The following is a 19,467-nucleotide window of genomic DNA, read 5'->3' as shown; positions in this document are numbered from 1 at the left end:
GCTGCCTGACTCAGGGAAATCTACTTCACCGCTCCTGGCCTCAGTTGCCTCATCTGTAAAATAGGGATACTAATAGCACCTACTTCCCTAGGTTGTTATGAGAATCAAATGAGATAATATTTGTAAAACATTTTGTAAATCTTAATGTGCTTTATAAATGCTACTTATGATGATGATGATGATGATGATTGAAAAAGGATATAAATTCCTTTTTTTCCCCCAGTTTAATTACTGGCACTAGTGCCTACATATTTACTTTAAAAACTAAATTATTTTCATCAGACTCTTATAGATTTCTTCATTTTAATTCACTGGCTTAGTTTACTAAGATCAAATGAGATATTACTTGTAAAGCATCTAGCACATAGTAAGAACTGAGTAAATGCATGTTCCTCCTTCTTTCTCTGCCTCCTTACTAAACCGATCTGTCTTTCTGTGCTTGGCCCTGGGACATAACAAACCTAGAATGGATTATTTAACTTTGTTTTTCCTCTTTAAAAAGACCAAAATCACATATTGTCATTTCCATTCCACAGAGTGTCCCCCTGGATTTTATGGCTTGGACTGCGCTCGCCCTTGTGATTGCAGAAATGGAGCTAAGTGTGACGCGGAGAATGGCACGTGCGTCTGTCCCCCAGGTTACCATGGCAGCCAGTGTGAAAAAGGTAGAGCCCAAGTGTATTTCAGTATTTACCAACTAATCAGGGAGTCAAGAAGCATTCATTAAGCACTCACCATACACCAAACACTGTATTAGACACTGAGAATGCAAAAGCCTAAAATTTAAACAATTCCTAACCTGAAGGAGCTTACATTCCATTGGGAGGAGAAATGTGCTTATGTAAGTACGTACAGAATAAATATATTTAAAATAAGAACAAGGCAGTTACATATGAAATAATTAGGAAGGGAGGATAGTTGGAAGTGTAAGGAAAGGAAGCAGTTGGAAGATAAGGAAAAGATTAATGTAGAAGGTGATGCTTGAACTATACCTTAAAGAAGAGAAGGATTCTATGATGGAGAAGTAAGGTGGGGGAAGTACATTCCAGGCGTGGGACATGGCCCATGAACAAAGTATAGTTAAGTATTTATGTACAAAAGTTCTGTTTATTTATAAAAATCTCTTCATCTAAGAATGACAACAAAAAAATTAAAGAACAAGTATGCATATAATGTTTTTGTATATGAATAGACACATATATATGCATATGTACATACATGCATATATACACATGTACATATTGTATATATATGATTTGGCTCAGTCCCATCAGTAGTTTAAATTCAGTGTGGTTTAATGGATAGAGGCTCTGGGTGCAAGTCTTGCTCTTGATACATACACTAGCTATGTGTCTCTGGGAAAGCCATTTAATCTCTCAGTGCCCCAAGGAATTCTCTAAAAATGGAGGGGCAGCTAGGTAGCACTGCAGTGAATAGAGCAACTGGACATCAAGTCAGGAGGACTTGAGTTCAAATCCTCCCACAGACCCTCACTCACTAGCAGTGTGACCCTGGACAAGTAACTTAACTCTAATTGCCTCAAAAAATAATAACAAAGGAGTTTCAACTCTGTATTGGTAAAAAGTAACTCCCATACCAGGAGTTCTTCATGTGATGAAATCACAAATCTAAGACAAAAAAGAGAAAGTCTTCAGAAATGATCTTCTGTGAAAAACCCTTCTCTTTCTCTGTCATTGATAGGGTGCCCATCTGGAACATTCGGAGATAGGTGCCAACAACTTTGCGACTGTGAAGGAGAGGGACCTTGCCATCCTGTCACGGGGAAGTGCCTTTGTTCCCCTGGAAGAACTGGAGACAGGTGTGATGTTGGTATGGTTAAGAAACACTTTTTGTGTGGTTCCATTCACTTGAGGGAGGTATTGGGTCCTCTCACCAGGAGGAAAAGTGGAGGGCTGCCAGACGTTTTCATGACAGAATCCCTTATTCAGGCCAATGTCACAATGGTTAAAGTACCTCAAATATCTCCAAGTCTTGGTTCATTGAATTGTGGGGTCCTTCTAGAACCCCCTTTCAGAGGTACTCCTAAACAAGGTCTGGAAAATTTGGCAATATGTTGTCATCACAGGGTTATGGTGACAAAGAGCCTTTCTTGCAGATCTTAAAATGTCATGGAATAATGAACAATTATTATTCTCAATGTCATTGGGATAGGGCAACCAAAAGGGACAGGGTCATATTCCCTGACACTGAGTAGATAAATAAACCATTTCTAACCATAAGATGACAGTAATGGGGTACCATGCAAAAAATACTGGGTCTAAACTCAGAGGACATGGGCTCAAACTCCTGCTTTGCCGCATGTGACCTTGAACAAATTACTTCAACTTTCAGCACCTCAGTTTCCTCTGATGTAGAAAATGAGGCATTTGGTCTAGATAGCCTTCAAGGCCCTTTCTAGCTCTAAACTTCTATATGATCCAAAGATGACCTGAAGAAAGATATTTTTCCCCATAGAATGTAGACTTCCTGAGGGCAAAAACGATGTCATTTTTGTCTGTATCCTCAGAGCCTAGAATAATACTTAGCTCATATTATTAGGTCCCTAATAAATGCTTATTTATTGATTCATTAATGAAGTATTGGGTCCCATCCTTGGGTCCCAGGTTCCACATGCTCTTTTGAATTCCAGTGCTTTGTTTTTCCTCATATTTTCTCCTTTCCATATCGCATGAGGATACATTAATGAAAAGAAATTGCCTTAATTCCATGGTGGAATGGATACAGAATCGACTTCAGAGTCGAGAAGACTTTGGTTCAATTCCAGTCTCTGACACATAAGGCCTATATCACCCTGGGCAAGTCATGTAACCTCTCAATAGCCCCAGAAGAGTTTCTGATTCTCTAACTTGTAGAGAAGGTACCAATCTCAATTGAATAGATCACATTGCCTTATTGGGAGTCCCCTGTAATAATGAAATCATGGGTCCAGTACCATCTTATCCCATCCTGATATCATAAAGATGAGCAAGGTTGACAAGTCATAGAATCAGAAATCTAGAGCCATCCAGCCTAACCCTCTCGTTTTACATATGAGAAAATTAAGGATGAGGAAGGTTAAGTGACCACTGGTAGTAAGTGTCCAAGGTGAGACATGAACCCAGGTCAACAGGTCACCATTGACTATTAGACATTCTGGGTGTTCTAGGTCAGAGGACTGAGAGAGGCTTACTGTATCTAAACTTGGTTTTTGCCATGAAAAAAAAATCAAAGATTCTACTTACAAGACAATTGGTCTGCCTGCCAGCTCACTATCTCCCTACAAGAATGATCAGAAGGTCAATGGTACTGACTTCCCTTCTGTGCACCCAGGCCAAATTGAGTAGTCTCCTCTGGCTCCCACACTTACCCGTGTTCTTCACTTTTCTTCATTCCTTCTTCATTAGGACATTGAGACCAGCTTCTCGTCTCAGCTGCCCATGCGGTAGGGCTGAGTCCAGAGTCTATGGAGTCTGAGAGAAGGGGATGCCTGAACTTTGTCATATACTCAGGTTCTAAACATAATCAGATTAAAGTCTCTAAGCCTTTCATGATATCCAAGTCTAGCATGGACCCAGTGTGAATAGCAGCGTACAGTCAGAGTTTGCCGAAGAATGGGCTGCCTCAGAAGAAAGTGGTTCCCCTTCATGAGAGGCCTTCAGGAAAAGTTTAGATGGTGACCACTGGTTGGCTAAAGAAACTGTAAATCAGTTTCTTTGGGGAGTATGGGTTACTCTACATGAGCCCCCAAATCCCTTCCATAACCCTAAAATTCAGTGATTCAATGGAATAATTATTCCAAGTCAGAGAACTTACAAATCATGAGACTTACTCAAGCGCCAGAAAGGGGGAAAGGAAGGGTTTTCTCTTGTCCAATCCTACAGCTTTGAAATAGGCACTAGAAAACAGAGATGTTGTGTGTTTCAGTGGAAAGTCAGTCCCTTCCAGAATCCCTCCCACATTAGATCCCCTAACTCTCTGGTCCCTCTAAGAGTTTACAAACAAAAGTTCCTGAACGGCCAGACTTCAGAAGTGAGGTGTCCACTGCTGTTGGATAACAAGAGAACCCTTACCTTGTCATAAGCTCACTGGGGGCACCCTGGTCCGCACAAACTTGTTACAAGGCCTGTTTTATTTGCATTTTTATTTTCAATTAGGCTCATTTCATCTGTGATATTAACTGTGAGCAGCTGTGAGTATGCAGGAGCTATAAAGATAAAAGACCTAATTTTAATGTGAACCCTGGTAAAGGACCCATTAAATGGCCATAATGTTAATTCAAAAAAGAATATAACGAGTTTTTATTGGACTATTTTCCCCTACTTGGTAAATGAACATTTGCAGCCTTTCAAACAGATGTCTTAAATACATGTTATTATTAACATGAAAATGTGGTATTCCAGAAATTAGAATCAGGCTCTGGATTGTAGAGGAGAGATCTTGCTTTGTAACATTAAAAAAAAAAAAAAAAAACACGGGAAAGTCTAAGGCCCCAGATCTAGCTGAAGAATTCCCCTCTTCCTTCCTCCCTCCCCTTTCTTCCTTTCCTCCCCCTCCTCCACAGCAGGGGTGGGTGTGTTGGCTTGAATTTGAAATGACACAGAAAAAAGTATTTATTCAATGGTTCATGTGGTTTAAAGAAAAGACTCCTGCCACTGACCAAACTTTCAGAGCAGCCTTTATAGTGCCTAATGCCCTCCTTACTCGCCAAGGTTATTTCTTCAACTGGGAAAGGCTTAATGTGACTTTCTGATGACTTTGGGAAAAATAATGTCAGGGACCAGTCAGGGACTCTTTTGCCAACTTACGCTGCACAAAAAGACCACTCTATAGATGTTTCTTGAATCAAGTAGAGTGTGGGGGACAGAGGCATTGATTTTAAGTCCAAGGACCTGGGTTCAAATCCTACCTTCTTCACTTTCCATATCAGCTTCTCTTTGTCATTTCTCTTCTCCTGGCCTCAGTTTCTTCATCTGTGAAAATGAAAGGGTTGGACCAAATGACTAGTCTTAGACCCATGGTCATGGTATCCTGTCTTCAAATCTATGACCCCATGACCCTACCCATTTCTAGGATTCTTAAGATGGTACTACTTAATATAACTACCATGTTTATGGGACCAGGAGGCAGAACACCCAATCCACCAAGCATTTACTATACACTAGACACTGAAGTAGCCCCCAGGGTCACAAGGACAAAAGCAATTACAAAACTATCCCTGACCTTGAGTAGCTTACATTTAACAAGACCATAGTAGTTAATAGTAAGACAAGAGAAGTAGCTGATAAGTTGGATTACTAGCTAGCATTCCAACAGTCACTGTCTATTTGGGAGCTCATGAAAGAAGAATCTACAAGAGATAAATCTAGGCAAAATGTTAGGGAAAACTTCCTAGGAATGATATTGCTCAAGAGCAGAATGAGTGACTTCAAAAGAGATTGCCCCCTTCTCTAACTAGAGGTCTCCTTCTTTCGTACCAGGATGCATGGTAAGTGGACTTGTATGGGCTTCTTGGCAAACTTATGTGTTGCATAATGGAAAGAACACTGGCCTCATTGGATTCCTAAATAGGAGTCAGGGGGCCATGGCCAACTCATCTAAGCCCTCCAGAGCTAGGTTATCTCCTTTGTAAAATAAGAAGGTTGCACTAGATAGTTTTGATGGCTATTCCAGCTTGAAATGCTACTAATAACTTTTTCATCTTTGTCTGACTCACACACCCAAGTCCTATCCATCTTTCTAGTCTTTCCTTCTTAAACTAATAATCACACATTCCCATTCATTTATCTTGAATGTCAATTCAGATAGGGCAGATGCCTTGCTACCTACATCCTCCAAGGCCTAGCACCTTTGGAGGGAGAGTTAACATGCTAGATGACAGAATTAAGATGAAATATAATTTTAATAATGATCACACTAATTAAAGCTAGCATTTGTATAATGCTTTAAAGTTTTCAAAACACTTTGCAAAAATTATCTCATTTCATCTTCACAACAACCTTGGGAGGTGGGCATTATCATTTCCCCCATTTTTTATAGAAGAGGAAACTTACGCTGACTGATAACAACATTTCTAGTGGCTGCTAACAGATTAATTTGGATATTAACAGCATTACATAAATGAATATATCAGTTTTCACAGTGGCCTTGTTTTCAGAACCAAGTCCGGTTCACAAAATGTATTATTCACAATGAATTACTATTCAATAAACTAAATTTAAGTAACTTAATCACATGACTAGTAAATGGAAGACTAGATTTGAACTCCAGTCTTCCTGACTCCAGGTATAGTTCTGTATCCACCATGCCACGTAGCTGCCTTAGGCTAGACAAGCTAGAACATTGTTCTCTGTTTAATAAGATGAATTTCAGCAGTCATAAATATAAAGATTTATACTTGGGTCCAAAACAATTGACTCCAAAAGTACAAGATGAGAAAAGAATGGTTAGCCAGCAGTTTATCTGAAAAAGGTCGGAGTTGGGTGGGGGATACAGTGGGCCACAAGATCACCATGAGTCAGTGATGTGAAGAGGTAGCCAACAAAAGCGGATGTGATCTTGAGCTGCATTAAGAGAAGCAGAATCCAATAAAAAAGAAGGGAACTTCCCTCCATACGCTAGCCCATCAGACCCCATCTGGAACACCGTTCTGGGCATCAAAGTTTAGGCAAGACACAGATGAATTGAAAAGTGACTGGAGGAGAGCTACCAGGATGGTGAAGGGCCCAGGAATCCCTTCCCAAGAGGATAAGTTGAAATAACTGGGCATGAGTTTGTTGGAGAAGAGGAGATTCAGTGGTCACGTGAGAGCCACGTTCAGTTGTTTGAAGGGCAGTCCTCCAGAGGAAGGTAGACCCCCAGAAAGCAGAACTGGGAACAACGTAAGAAAAATACAAGAGGTAAATTTAGGCAAAATGTTAGGGAAAACTTCCTAGCAATGACTTATTGCTCAAGAACAGAATGGGCGACTTTAAAAGAGATTGCCTCCTTCCCCAACTGGAGGTCTTTAAGCAAAGGAAGGATGCTTACTTACTGGATGTGCTAGGTCAGGGATTGCTCTGGGCTGGAGAGCCTTCAACATAACTATGAGATCCCAGAATCCCCAGCCCCAAAGGTTGGTTAGGGAGGCAGCCCACTCCCTGCTTCTTGTGGATTGGGAGGCTGGCCCATCCCCACAACACTGGGAAACCAAATCTGTCAGTATACTGCTCAGGTATCACCACCACAGCCAGAGCAGCTGGGAATGGTTCCTTCAGCAGGGGCAAACACCCCAGACTGCGGGGGAATATAGGGGCTTCCTTTATTGTTGTTCCTCTCATTGAACCAGTGTCTGGTGTCCTGAATCCTATCCCTGATGGTCAAACACATAATTCAGTCCATTTCAAATAACTCTGTAAGAACTCAGTTGGACCACATGAAAAGCCTTGGAGTCTAGTGGAGGGAATGTGTCCTACCAGCTAAACTTTTGTGGGGATCTGTGGGTTCTTAGAAAAATTTAAGGGCAAAGTTAAACTGTGGTCTGTCTAATTCTTCACCCATGGATTTTAGCACTTCAAGGTTCTGTGATTTCTCTAGGCACGGGGATGCCTCCCACTAAACTCTCTTAAGCCTTGGAGAGCAGCTGTGGGAAAAACTTCATTCTGGAGCCTCGGCCAGACAGGTCCCCAGAGAACTCCCCTATGGCCTGTCTGTCTATCTGTCTCCAGGCCTGTCCTCAAGGCTTTCCAGCTCAGGCAGACTTACCATACTTGTCCTTCCACAAGTGGAGTCTGTCACCTCCAGGGTCACCTTCACACCATGATGAACAAGCCAGAGGTGACCAGGATCATAGCTAGAAGGCACCCTGGAGGCCATTTTGTCCAGCCCTCATTTTACCAACGAGCAAATTGAGGGTGAAGAGCGATGGACGAGGTCACTGAGGGCAAGAGCTAGAATTCAAACCCAGGTCTGCTGATTATAAATCTAGCAGCAGGGGAGATCTGGAAAATAACCACGAACTTGTGTCGTCATGTCAAAGCACCCAATATCTTCCTGCAAGGCCCAGACAAGGTGCTGTCTCCTGCCTGTTATCTATGCCTGCTCCATCAGCCAAGCTGATCTCTCCCTCTGCTTTTCTGAAAGCACCATGTATCTGTTCATAATTTCCATCACTTCATGCTGTGTACTGCACTCATCTGCTACATGAAGAGGCATCATGGGGTAGTGAGTAAAGATCTGGCTTCAAAGGCAGGAGTCAAGCCCTCTCATGAATATTGTCAGCATGACTCTGGACAAGTCACTTAACTCCTTAGTATTCTAGACTACTGATGTCAAACTCAGATAGAAATGGTATCCACTAACCCGTACAGGAGGATCCCTATGGGCTGCATATTAACTTAGTTCTAAAATGTAACATTATCTCTGTTTTATCATATGTTTATTTGTTTTGTCAATTATTCACCAATTATGTTTTAATCGGGTTCATTGGTGCTCAGGAATGTTGGAGGTCGCACAAAGGTGGGTGGTGTATTTGACCCCATGGTCTTGACAACTCTCTGAGGTCATAAGTAGCAGAGGAGGGGCGTTGGTTGAAAGAGAGTCTTCATAGGGCCTTCCTGAGACTGCAGTTCAAATCTCTAAGTCTAGTCCCCTTTCTTCCAACCCTTCTCCCAACTCCAGCTAGTCATTTTCTCTCTCCTCCATTCAAATTAATTTCATGAGGAGGGGAATGATTTCATTACATCACATTGCATCAGACCTGTGGCTTCATTACTACAGAGAACTCTCAAGTAAGGAAATTTCCTCTATCAATGGTAGAGCCTTAAGAGTTGTCTGAGGAGGGGCAGCTAGATGGCACAGTGGATAGAACACCAGCCCTGGAGTCAGGAGGACCTGAATTCAAATCTGGTCTCAGAAGCTTACTAGCTATGTGATCCTGGGCAAGTCACTTAACCCCAATTACATAAAACAAGAGTTTTCTAAGGGCACTGAGGAGTTAATTGACTTGTCCAGGGTCACATAGCCAATATATGTCAGAGGTAAGATTTTAACCAGATCTCCCCGAGTCTGAGATCAGCTGTCTATTATCTATACTATACTGCACATCCTCAACACCACCACCCTCCCAGGGTAGGCCCAGGCCAGAGGCTGGTTTTCTTTTTTTTTCCCCATCTCCCAGCACAGTGAAGCTACCACATAGTAGGTACTTAATAGATCTTGAATTACATTGAATTAAAAAGGTAGATCTTGAAAATTCCTCATTGTACCAGATGACTTCCATTGTTTACTTAATTGGTAGACCATTCTTTATCTCCACTCTCTACCAACTACTTGAAGAAAAAAAAAAAACATTGTGGTTAAGTCATTTTTCAACTCTTTGTGACCTCATTTGGGGTTTTCTTGGGACAGATACTGAAGTAGTTTTCCATTTCCTTCTCCAGTTCGTTTTACAGATGAGGAAACTGAGGCAAATAAAATTAAGTGATTTGCCCAGCAACAGATAGTAAGTACCTGAGGCCATAATTGAACTCGGGTCTTCCTGACTCCAAGCCAGACACTCTGTCTACTGCACCACCTAGCTCCCCTAAAAGCACACAGTAGTTGTTTAATAAATGTTTATTGATTATGATGAAATAACATTTGTTTTCTTTTTCGTATTTGATTTATTTTAATTGTAATCAATGGAATAAAACAAGCATTTCCATAATAGTACAATTTTTAAAAAAAGAATTTCACATGAAAAAGCAAATTATGTGCAATGTGATATTATATATGTATATATATATACATATATATATATATATATGATACTAGGTAAATTTCTTTTGATTTTCCTTTTTTTTCTTCCCTAACCCCCTGCCCAAGAGATGCCTACCAGTAGATAGATGTATGTAGTTCTTAGCTATTACTGTACATGACATTCTCTTCGTTCTGCTCATTTCATTCTTTATTATTTCAACCAAGTCTTCCCATGTTTTTCTAAATTCATTGAGCTCATTTTTTATAGCACAGCAGTATTCCATCACAATCACATACCACAACTTGTTCAGTCATTCCAATTGATAGGCATCCCCGCAATTTTCAACAAATAATGAATTCTGATCCCAAAATCTTGAACCTTTGCATTTGTCAAATACAAGGTTCCCATATTTATTTGTTATTGTAAATTGTATATCTGTTCTGTACCTTTGATTTACCTTTCCATTTTTTAGCTAGTACCAGATAATTTTGATAACTACTGCCTCATAATGGAGTTTAAGATCTGATATTGCTAAACCTCCTTCCTTTACATTTTTTCATTGGTTACTTTGATATTCTTGACCTTTTGTTCTTCCAAAGAAGTTTTGTTATTTTTTTTAGTTCAGTAAAATAACGTTTTGACAATTTAATTGACGTGCCATTGAACCTATACATTAGTTTAGGTAAAATTATATTATATTGGATCTACCTACCCATGAACAATGAGTATTTCTCTAATTCTTTACATCTGATTTTATTTCTACAAAAAGTTTTATTTATTTTTATGTTCATGTACTTCCTGGCTTTGTTCCGATGACTGTAGTCACAAGAGTTTTACATTGTGTACAGTTATTCTGAATGGGCTATCTCTTAGCATCTCTTCTTGTAGGGTGGTGTTGGTGATATATAGGAATGCTGTTGATTTATGTGGGTTCACTTTATATCCTGATGATTTGGTAAAACTGCTTCAATGAACTTTTTAATTGAGTCTTTGGAATTTTCCAAGTATATCATCATTTCATCCAGGAACAGCAGTTTCTGGACATTCTCCAGCATGACGTCCTTGTACAGATCTTTCTAAAATTGATCCAAGGGGCACCACTCCTCCTCAGTGAAGTCCACAACCACATCCTTGAATATCACCAATTCCTGGGATGAGGATCTCTGGGTCACAAGGGCCATTCCCTCTACCTCTAGGCTTTGGTCTACTGCAAGCTGATCTGTCCAGTGTGCGTGCAGAGCTGGCTCCCAGAAGGCAGAGAGATCTCAGCTCAGAGGGAAGAAAACAGAGATATTTCCTAAATAACATTTGTTAAGCCAGGCACTGAGCTAACTGCCTTACAAACATTATCTCATTTTATCCTCACAACAGCCCTGGAAAGTAGGAGCTATTATTATCCCCATTTTACAGTTGAGGAAACTGGGGCAAAGAGAGGTTAAATGAGTTGCCTAGGGTCACACAACTATTAAGTGTCTGATGAGACTTGAACTCCATTCTTCCTAACTCCAGACCCAGCACTCTATCCCCTAATTGCCCATACTGCAGCTTCTCCCAAAATTGCATTGCCTTCATTTTGTAAATATTGCCTGTGTAGACAGAGACAGCATGACTAGCCTCAGAACCAGGAAAATTCAGGTTCCCACCTCTGAGACATACTGGTTATATGACCATGGCAAAATCACATGACCTTCCACTATGTCAAGCATCTCCCTATGATTATAAAATTCATAGAAAGTGCCAACAGACTTTAGGACAGGGAGATTTCTCACTTAGGACCTCCTTCTGCTAATGTAACCTAGGTCCAGTTTCTACCCCTTAAATTTTGTATATACTTATATGTATAAATGTTGTCTCCACAATAGAATGTAAGCATCTGGAGGACTTCATCTGTGTTCCTCCATTTCCTAGTACAAATGCTCCAACATAAGAAGTTTTTATTAAATGCTTGTTGATTGATCTCTTGTTGATTGCTGTCTCCCAAACCTCCTCCACACGACCTCTCTGTAGGAAATCTAAGTAAGTTTCTTTGAAATAAAAGCTAGTCTCCTGTCCTCTGCTTCCCCCCATTTTCCCCTGATCTCCTGGATTTTCTTAGCCCCTTCTCTTTTTCCAGAAAACTAATCCTTTTCATTATATAACATTCCAGGGTGGGAAGAAGATACCACATAGTTAACCAACTGACTTTCTGAGTCTATCATTATTTTATTGAGAGCCAAGAAGCAATAACAAAAATCAATGTGAATCCCAAAAAATGCATCTTGTAAAGTACTGCTTCATTTGTTTTTCCTCTTCACTTTACAGAATGCAGATCAGATCGGTATGGGCCCAATTGCTCTCTGCAGTGCCAATGTTCCCCAGGATCCCAATGTAACCCTCAGAATGGGAACTGTGCGTGCCCCTTGCAGAGGATGGGACCAACCTGTGAAGAGAGACTCGGAGAAGAAACAGTAGCCCAGAGGGAAGGTTCTTCAACTCATCCCAAGCTGTAAAGCGTTCTATCCCACAGTGGATACAGCCTACCAGTCTCTCCCAATGGGTGAAGAAGAATGGAACCCAGACTTGGGGAAGATGCCCCTATCTTGACTTTCTGACCCTACACACACACACACACACACACACACACACACACACACACACACACATCTCCTCTTCTTCCTTCCCCTAGCTCAACCTCTCAAATTTCTTCTGATAAAGAATATAATTATGGTTTTCTAAGCTCCCAACATTGGCAACATCAACTAATAAATGAACTTTTTTATATTAACAACCATCATTTAAATTTGGAAATAGGTTCCTCTATTTAGTCTGAGGATTGTGCTTCCTTGTTAACATTTTTCTGAGTATTCTTATACTCATCTCTTGGCCTGCCTTTTGTGGGGGAGCTGAGTGTTTATCCTTCTGAAGAATAGGATAGAAAGATGGCATGAACATTTGCTAGGAGCCATCCAAAGATCTAGTGGTAATTTAACCGTAATTAGCAAGCAGAAGGGAAATAAGCCATGGATAGAAAGAATTTTAGAGGTCATCTGTGCCAATCACCTTTTTTTGCAGATGACAAAACTCAGCCCCAGAGAGTTTAAATGACTTGCTTTAAAGTCACATAAGCAATAAGTAGAAGAGCCAGGATTGTTTGGTGGGAAAAAAATGGTGCTATAAACTGAGCATGATTTGAGGTCCATTGTTTTCATCTCTCTCCTTTGGTGAAGTTGTTTTTTTTTTTTTTTTTAATTTGATGAAGGTACTTGCCCCTGGTTCTCTTGCTGACATTGTGGGGTTTATACTCTCCTATGATGCACAGTTATACAGAATGGATCTAATGGGCCTCTCAGATAAGATGAATAACTTTATTAGGCCAGTGTCCAAGATGTAATATTGACATTTAAAATATCCCTTTGTTTGGTAAAAATGTTTGGATAACATTCATTGGTGTTATAGCTCTCAGTATAAAACAGTCCCCAAAGTCCTTTTTCTTCTCCATAGCATTATGGAAAAAGAGAGGGAAAGAAAGAAAGAGAAGGAGAGAATGAAAGAGAGAGACAGACAGAAAGAGAGACAGAGAGAGAGAGACTGAGAGAGAGAGAATGAACAAAGGAAGAAAAGATAGAAAAAGAGGAAGACAGAAGAAACCAAAGTGTAGGTTACATCAAAATGTATTCACACTTGGCTCATGAAAAGCTAAGACACCCAATAGATCATTGTAAGATTGGCTTCAGAGTCACTGGAAGTTTTGTTTTCATAAGAAAGTCAATGAATTTCCCAATGAAACCCTAATTTTCCCTATGAATTTCCATAGAATCAGAGGTTTAGAGTTTAGAGGGGTCTTACAGGTTACCTAACCCTACTCTCTCATTTTACAGATAAGAAAACTGGTTCAGAAGGCTAAATGTCAAAGTTACCCAAGTGGCAAGGGGCAGCAGGGCTGACATTTGAACCAAGGTTATACACATAGAATCGAAAGGGATGTTAGAGGTCATCTAATCCAAATCATGTCATTTTACATGTGAGGAATTCAAGTCTAAGATGGATGAAGAGACTTGCCTGGACCCTGTAGGCCCTTCAGAAATGCTTGTTAATACTTGCCCAAGGTTACACAGCTAGTAAATGTCAGAGGCAGGATTTGAATGGACTCCATGGCCATTGCCATTTCCACTCTACCATGTTGCTTCCATCCTCTGACTCTAAATCCAGACTCTTTCAAATTAAGTTAAACAGCAAATTGGCCAGGTCATCCCGTTTTTGTTTGTGTTTCACCAATAACTTTCATAACAACCTTATGAACTAGGCAGAAATTAAATTAAACGATCCAGCCATCACTGTTGACTCATTCTGGATCCTTCAGCATATGTTTTCAGGCCTCAACAAGGCGAGTATTGAAACAAAAGCATGGGGTTCTTAACCTGAGCTCTGTGAATGGACTTCAAGGGGTCCGTGACCTTGGAGGTGAAAAAATTACATTTTCATTTGAACTACTTTCTAACTGAACTTAACACTTCCTTCAATTGTTTATAAAAATAATTCAGAGAAAGGTTTCATAAGCTTCATTAGACTGCCAAAAGAGAGTCCATTACGGACATACAAATTAAGGTTTTTCCCCATGAGGTTATTTATTCCTTAGTGTTAATAGAGTAATGTCCTATTATAACATACTTGAAACTACAACATGTAACCTTTCTGTCAATAGAAATTGTTTTTGTATTTGTGCCCAGCACCCAACACATAGTAGGGACTTGCTAAATGTTTGTTAATTGATTTAGCTTGAGAAATGCTGGGTGTGGGTGGGATAGAGTGTAGAAAGAGTGGCTTTTGGCCATGCCTTTCATGGTTATGAGTCAATATGACCAACTTGGCCTTCCCTTGGGAGAAGGGGGTGGTGTGGGGACGGAAATGATTAACAATACAACAAGAAAGCCAAGTTCTCTCAGAAAGTCTGTTTTCAATGTTCAATTGACCTATTGCAGATATAAATTTGGCCTTCAAATTTGTGTGGGTGACAAATGCCTTCTGTGCATTGACCCTGCAGGTTTCAGTGGAAAAACTGTACCTCCTCCATTCTGCATTACCTAGAATCCTATGTAATTCAGGCTGCTAGGGCAGGTTCAGCACACTCTCAAGGAATGTGCCCAAAACTTGGAGAGAGCAGACCAACGTTCATATCCTTGCTCTGACCTTTATTAGTTGTGTGACCACAGTCTAATTACATAATCTTTCTCAGCCTCAGTTTTCTCACCTACAAAATGGGCATCATGATGCCTACCTCAAAGGGCCATTAAGATCAAATAAAAATGTATGAAACTATGATATACTTGTCAAAGATTATTAAAAATCTTATTATTTAGCAACAAGTCTATTTCAAAAAAGAAAGATTCTTTGCCATGTTGATTGAATTGAGCTTGAAAAGAAAAGTGCTTTCAAAAAAATGAATATGAGAGTTTTTTGGTCCTAATCCTTCCTTCCCTATTCAAACACCTATTAATTAGTTTCCTACAACATTGTGCTCTTATGGTTAGCTTTCATCTAAAATCATCAGAAGCAGACAATCCATGAGTATTAGCATATAAAATACTTCTCCTAAGTTAATAAGTGTTTGAAGTTTATGAGTTATATGACCATAGGCTCTCTGAACTTCAGTTTTCTCATTTGTAAAATGGGGGATAATAATAGGGCCCATAGTGCTGAGGATTGCTTTGAGGGTCCAATGAGATCACTTGTGCAAAGTGTTTGACAACTTTAAAGAGCTAGAGATAGGCCAGTTAGCAATTAATTACTGTTAAGCCATAAGCACATTTCAAAAATGAGACTTCATTGCCAAATCCATTGAATTGCCCTACCTTTTGTGAACCTACTGGACTTGATAAAATCTATGCAAAAATCATAATTGCAAAATATTCATTATTTAGGGAGTGGTCTTCACTTTGGAGAATGAAAGGTTGATCTTAATTAAGTTGCCATCCAGGAGCATTTCAAGTAGAACCTGAACTGCACAAGACCTTGAAAGAATTCTCTAGGTTAGATGAAGGTCCGCAATTGCATCCCCTGTATTGCCAGGTGTAGAATAAAATTGGAATCTCTATCATTAAGAGGTTTTGGGGGGGGGTGTCTTTTTCTTAGCTCCACCCACCCATGATCTACCACTAAAATGTAGGCAGCTATGTTGGCCATTCATGGAAATCCATGTAGTTACACGCTTTAATCATCTTTCTTAAGGCATTTTGGACTCTTTCAACTCTTTTCTTTCAAAAAAAAAATAGTATCAAGAAATAACTCATCAACTCTAACTATAGGAGTTAAATAAAAAAGCCTTGAGCTGTATATATCTATATATTCATCGATTGGTTCATTTGCTTTTCCACTAACCATCTACTTAGAACCTACTGTGAGCAGAGCACTATGCTAGGTCCTAGGAGAACCTAGCACAGTGCCTGAAACAAAATAGGCATTTAATAAATTCTTACTCAATTCATAAAATGTTAAAATACACAGAAATGTCAGCAGTTGTTAACATCACTACTCAATTATTATGAAAAAATAATTATTACGCTTTGTATAGTATGTTTAGTATGTTATCCTATTTAGTATACATATATATATTAGCATATCTTTTGTATATATAAGATATAATACACACACATAGACATCAGTTACCTTACAGGACATTTGTAACACAAGGCCCGTGTTTAACCCTTCAAAGTGACACCTAGCTGCCTTGGTCTTTGTAAATTTTCCATTTGGACGTTAAGATTCCCACATGAAGCAGCTGAATACCTCAGTTAGATAATTTTTAGAGAAACTTAAAATTATTCTAAAATCATTAGTATAAATGATAGCTCTTCAATTAGAAAGAAAGAAATTAGAAAGTAGGAGGCGGATTTGCATGTGGATGCTTCACTTTGGCTTCCAATAAACTCAGTATTCAGCTGTAGAAAGAGCCTAGTGAAGAGATGAGGAAGCATTGATGGCATTTTACATTTTAGAAATTTGGTAGAGATTTCAGTGAAAACCACTTGTTTTGGTCCATTACAGACAACATTAAGTGCACTCAAAATTTTGAAGATTCTTAATTATCCCTTTATTTGGAGAGCATACAGTTCTAGACCTGTAATTTTATTGGTGGAGGAAATATCCAGTAAGGAAACTCTCTTTACCAATGCAGATCCATCCCAACTCAGCAATTCGTGGGCTTTATAGAGATTCTCCAGGCAACAGGAGGTTAAACAGGAGGTTTTACCATAGCTAGTATGTACTAGAGACAGCACTTGAACTCAGGTCTATGGGACTTCCATATCAACTTTCTATCTACTTATCTGCCTCTTATAGTTGGCCCTAAGAAGAATATGTTTCTAAATTGATTCATTCCCACCCACCCCCTTTATTCACATTTGATGTTTTTCAAATAAGAAATACACATCCTGGGGGTGGGGGGAGTCTAGGAAACAGAGCTAAACATCAGGAGTGTTTCGTTTAAGTTACCAAGTTCCGGTTTTGGTCCTGACAACAAGCTAGTGGAAATGTGGAAAGTGGAAATTTAGCCAGTTTTTTAGATAACCAAGATTCATGGAGATGAAATGAATGATTAGACCAAGGTCACACAGTTATTAACAAAGATATGGGGGCTAGGTGTTCTCACTCCCAGCCCAAACTTCTTTCCACTCTTCATTCTGCCTCAGAGATGGACAATTGACTGTGGGCCCCCATCAGAAGCATCTCCTTCATGTCTATTGATAAAAGAGGAGCTATTGAAACGCTTCCTCTCCAGGTCTTCACTGTGCACATTTTCAAATACTTGAGAAACTGAAAAAGTTAAATGTCTTCTATTAGCATTTCTGTAGCATTATTTTGATCCTTCTCAATTCCCCCTAAATTTGCATAACAAATTTCATTCTAAATGCCACCAAAATAGAGAGAAACATGAAGCGCGTTATGAGAAACAGCTTCTTTTGTACAAGCATCAGGGGACAAAGGCAAAAATGGCCCAGCAAAGAATTGGGAAATACTAACTTCTATGCTCTAGTCACCTGCTGTAACTTCTCTATGTCTCACTATCTTTCTCTGTCTCTCTCTCTTCCTCTCACCTCTTCTCTTTCTTTCCCTCTTTCTCCTCTTGTCTTTCTCCATCTCTCTCTCTCTTTCTCTCTCCCTTTCTCCCCCTCTCTCCCTTTTTCCCTCCCTCTATGTGTGTGTGTGGCCTCCAGTAAGAGCTTCAGCAAAGGTACACTAGTGAAGGAAACCAAGGATTAGTTAGTTGAGAGGTTATTTAAAACTATCCATTGGGTTTTGAATGTACCTGATTTAATGACCTAGGATCATGGAATCATATAATCCTGCAAATCCAACCCTCTCCTTTTGCATTTGAGGAAATAACTGTTAACTGCTTAACATATGTGTCCATAGTGAAAGCCTTTTAGCTTTAGCTAATGATGGCAAAATCTTCCCATTTGCTCCATACAAAAGTTCATATTTTTATAGCTTGCTATAATTTAATTCAATTTAACAATCATCATTCCATGTTTTAAATATATATGTATACATATATGTATATGTGTTTTATATATATATATATACACACATATATATATAAAATTTTTACTCAAGGTATTTGGATTTCATTAAGTCAGTTCTTCTATATTAGTATTTCAATGTTATCATTTTAATCTTATTCAGCTCCTTAGAATGTGCACAGCAAATATCAACCTGGATAAAAGGATGTGAAGGAAATTATTTAATTTAGTTCAATTGGACAAACATCTATTAAGTACTAACTATCTGACAAGTAGTCAGAAATAGTAATGGATCAAGTGCTGAGCTTGGGGTTGTTTTTCAGTTGTTTTTCAGTCATGTCCAACTCTTCATGACCCCATCTGGGGTTTTCTTGGCAAAGATTCTGAAGTGGTTTGCCATTTCCTTCTCTAGCCCATTTTACAGATGAGGAAACTGAGGCAAAGAGGATCAAATGACTTGCCCAGAGTCACACAGTTAGTAAGTGCCTGAGGTCAGATTTGACCTCAGATCTTCCTTAATCCAGACTCTCTATCTACTGTGCACCTACCCCAATTCTGCCTCCGACTACTACTAGTTGTGTGACTCTATGTCTTGAGCAGTTCTGTAGGGCTTACTGAGTAGGTTAAGACAGGTTGCAATTTATGTTGGTGAAGGGAGTTCCCATACTGAGAATTCCCTATACTGAAGAAAATCTCAGACCCTTCCTGTTTGCTCAAGGCACTGCCCTATACTCATGTAGCACAAAGACAAAAATGAAGGAGTTACTGCCTCCCAAGTGGCTATAGTCTACTGGAATGTAACTGATATATAACTATATAAATATATATGTATGTCTATATGTATACATATATGTATGTATGTATCATTGTTCTATTTTGGCCTTTTCTTTGCAATAGACCTATTGTTCATTTGGTGCACAGACAAAACAATGACTTTAGTGCCATGTTGACACAGAGATTTCAGAGTAAGGAAACATGTGGGTGGAGAGAAGGGAGAAATCTCTTTTCTCCCATCCCATGTCCATATCCCTCATTCTGTTCTATCTTGACAATTATAGCACTGATATATTAGGTGTTCACAAAGTATTCTTGCAAGGTGCTTTTTAAGAAAATGATTATATTGCAAGACAAGTAATTATCCCTGGCATTTATGTAACAATATATTTCTGGTTTTCTACTTAATCTACTAAACACATCAAACATTCATTTTTCCATGCAAGTAATATAAAATGCCTGGTGTGTTGTTTGTGTTGACTG

General features: G+C 39.3%; 1 protein-coding gene across 1 annotated transcript in view; it reads left to right on the top strand.

The window, feature by feature from the left end:
• The window catches only part of LOC114053209 (EGF-like and EMI domain-containing protein 1), a 726,964-nt gene extending 714,864 nt beyond the window's left edge, over positions 1 to 12,100 (top strand). Inside the window, exons 22-24 of the mRNA XM_027876127.1 lie at positions 537 to 665; positions 1,702 to 1,819; positions 12,017 to 12,100. Coding sequence (XP_027731928.1) covers positions 537 to 665; positions 1,702 to 1,819; positions 12,017 to 12,086 — 317 coding nt within the window. The 3' untranslated portion in view covers positions 12,087 to 12,100. The remainder of the gene's footprint in view (positions 1 to 536; positions 666 to 1,701; positions 1,820 to 12,016) is intronic.
• The last annotated feature ends 7,367 nt before the right edge of the window (positions 12,101 to 19,467 follow it).

This window comes from Vombatus ursinus, unplaced genomic scaffold, assembly GCF_900497805.2.
Source record: "Vombatus ursinus unplaced genomic scaffold, bare-nosed wombat genome assembly UNPS02014810.1, whole genome shotgun sequence".
NCBI lineage: Eukaryota > Metazoa > Chordata > Mammalia > Diprotodontia > Vombatidae > Vombatus > Vombatus ursinus.
This window is presented reverse-complemented; position numbering and strand designations above follow the sequence as displayed.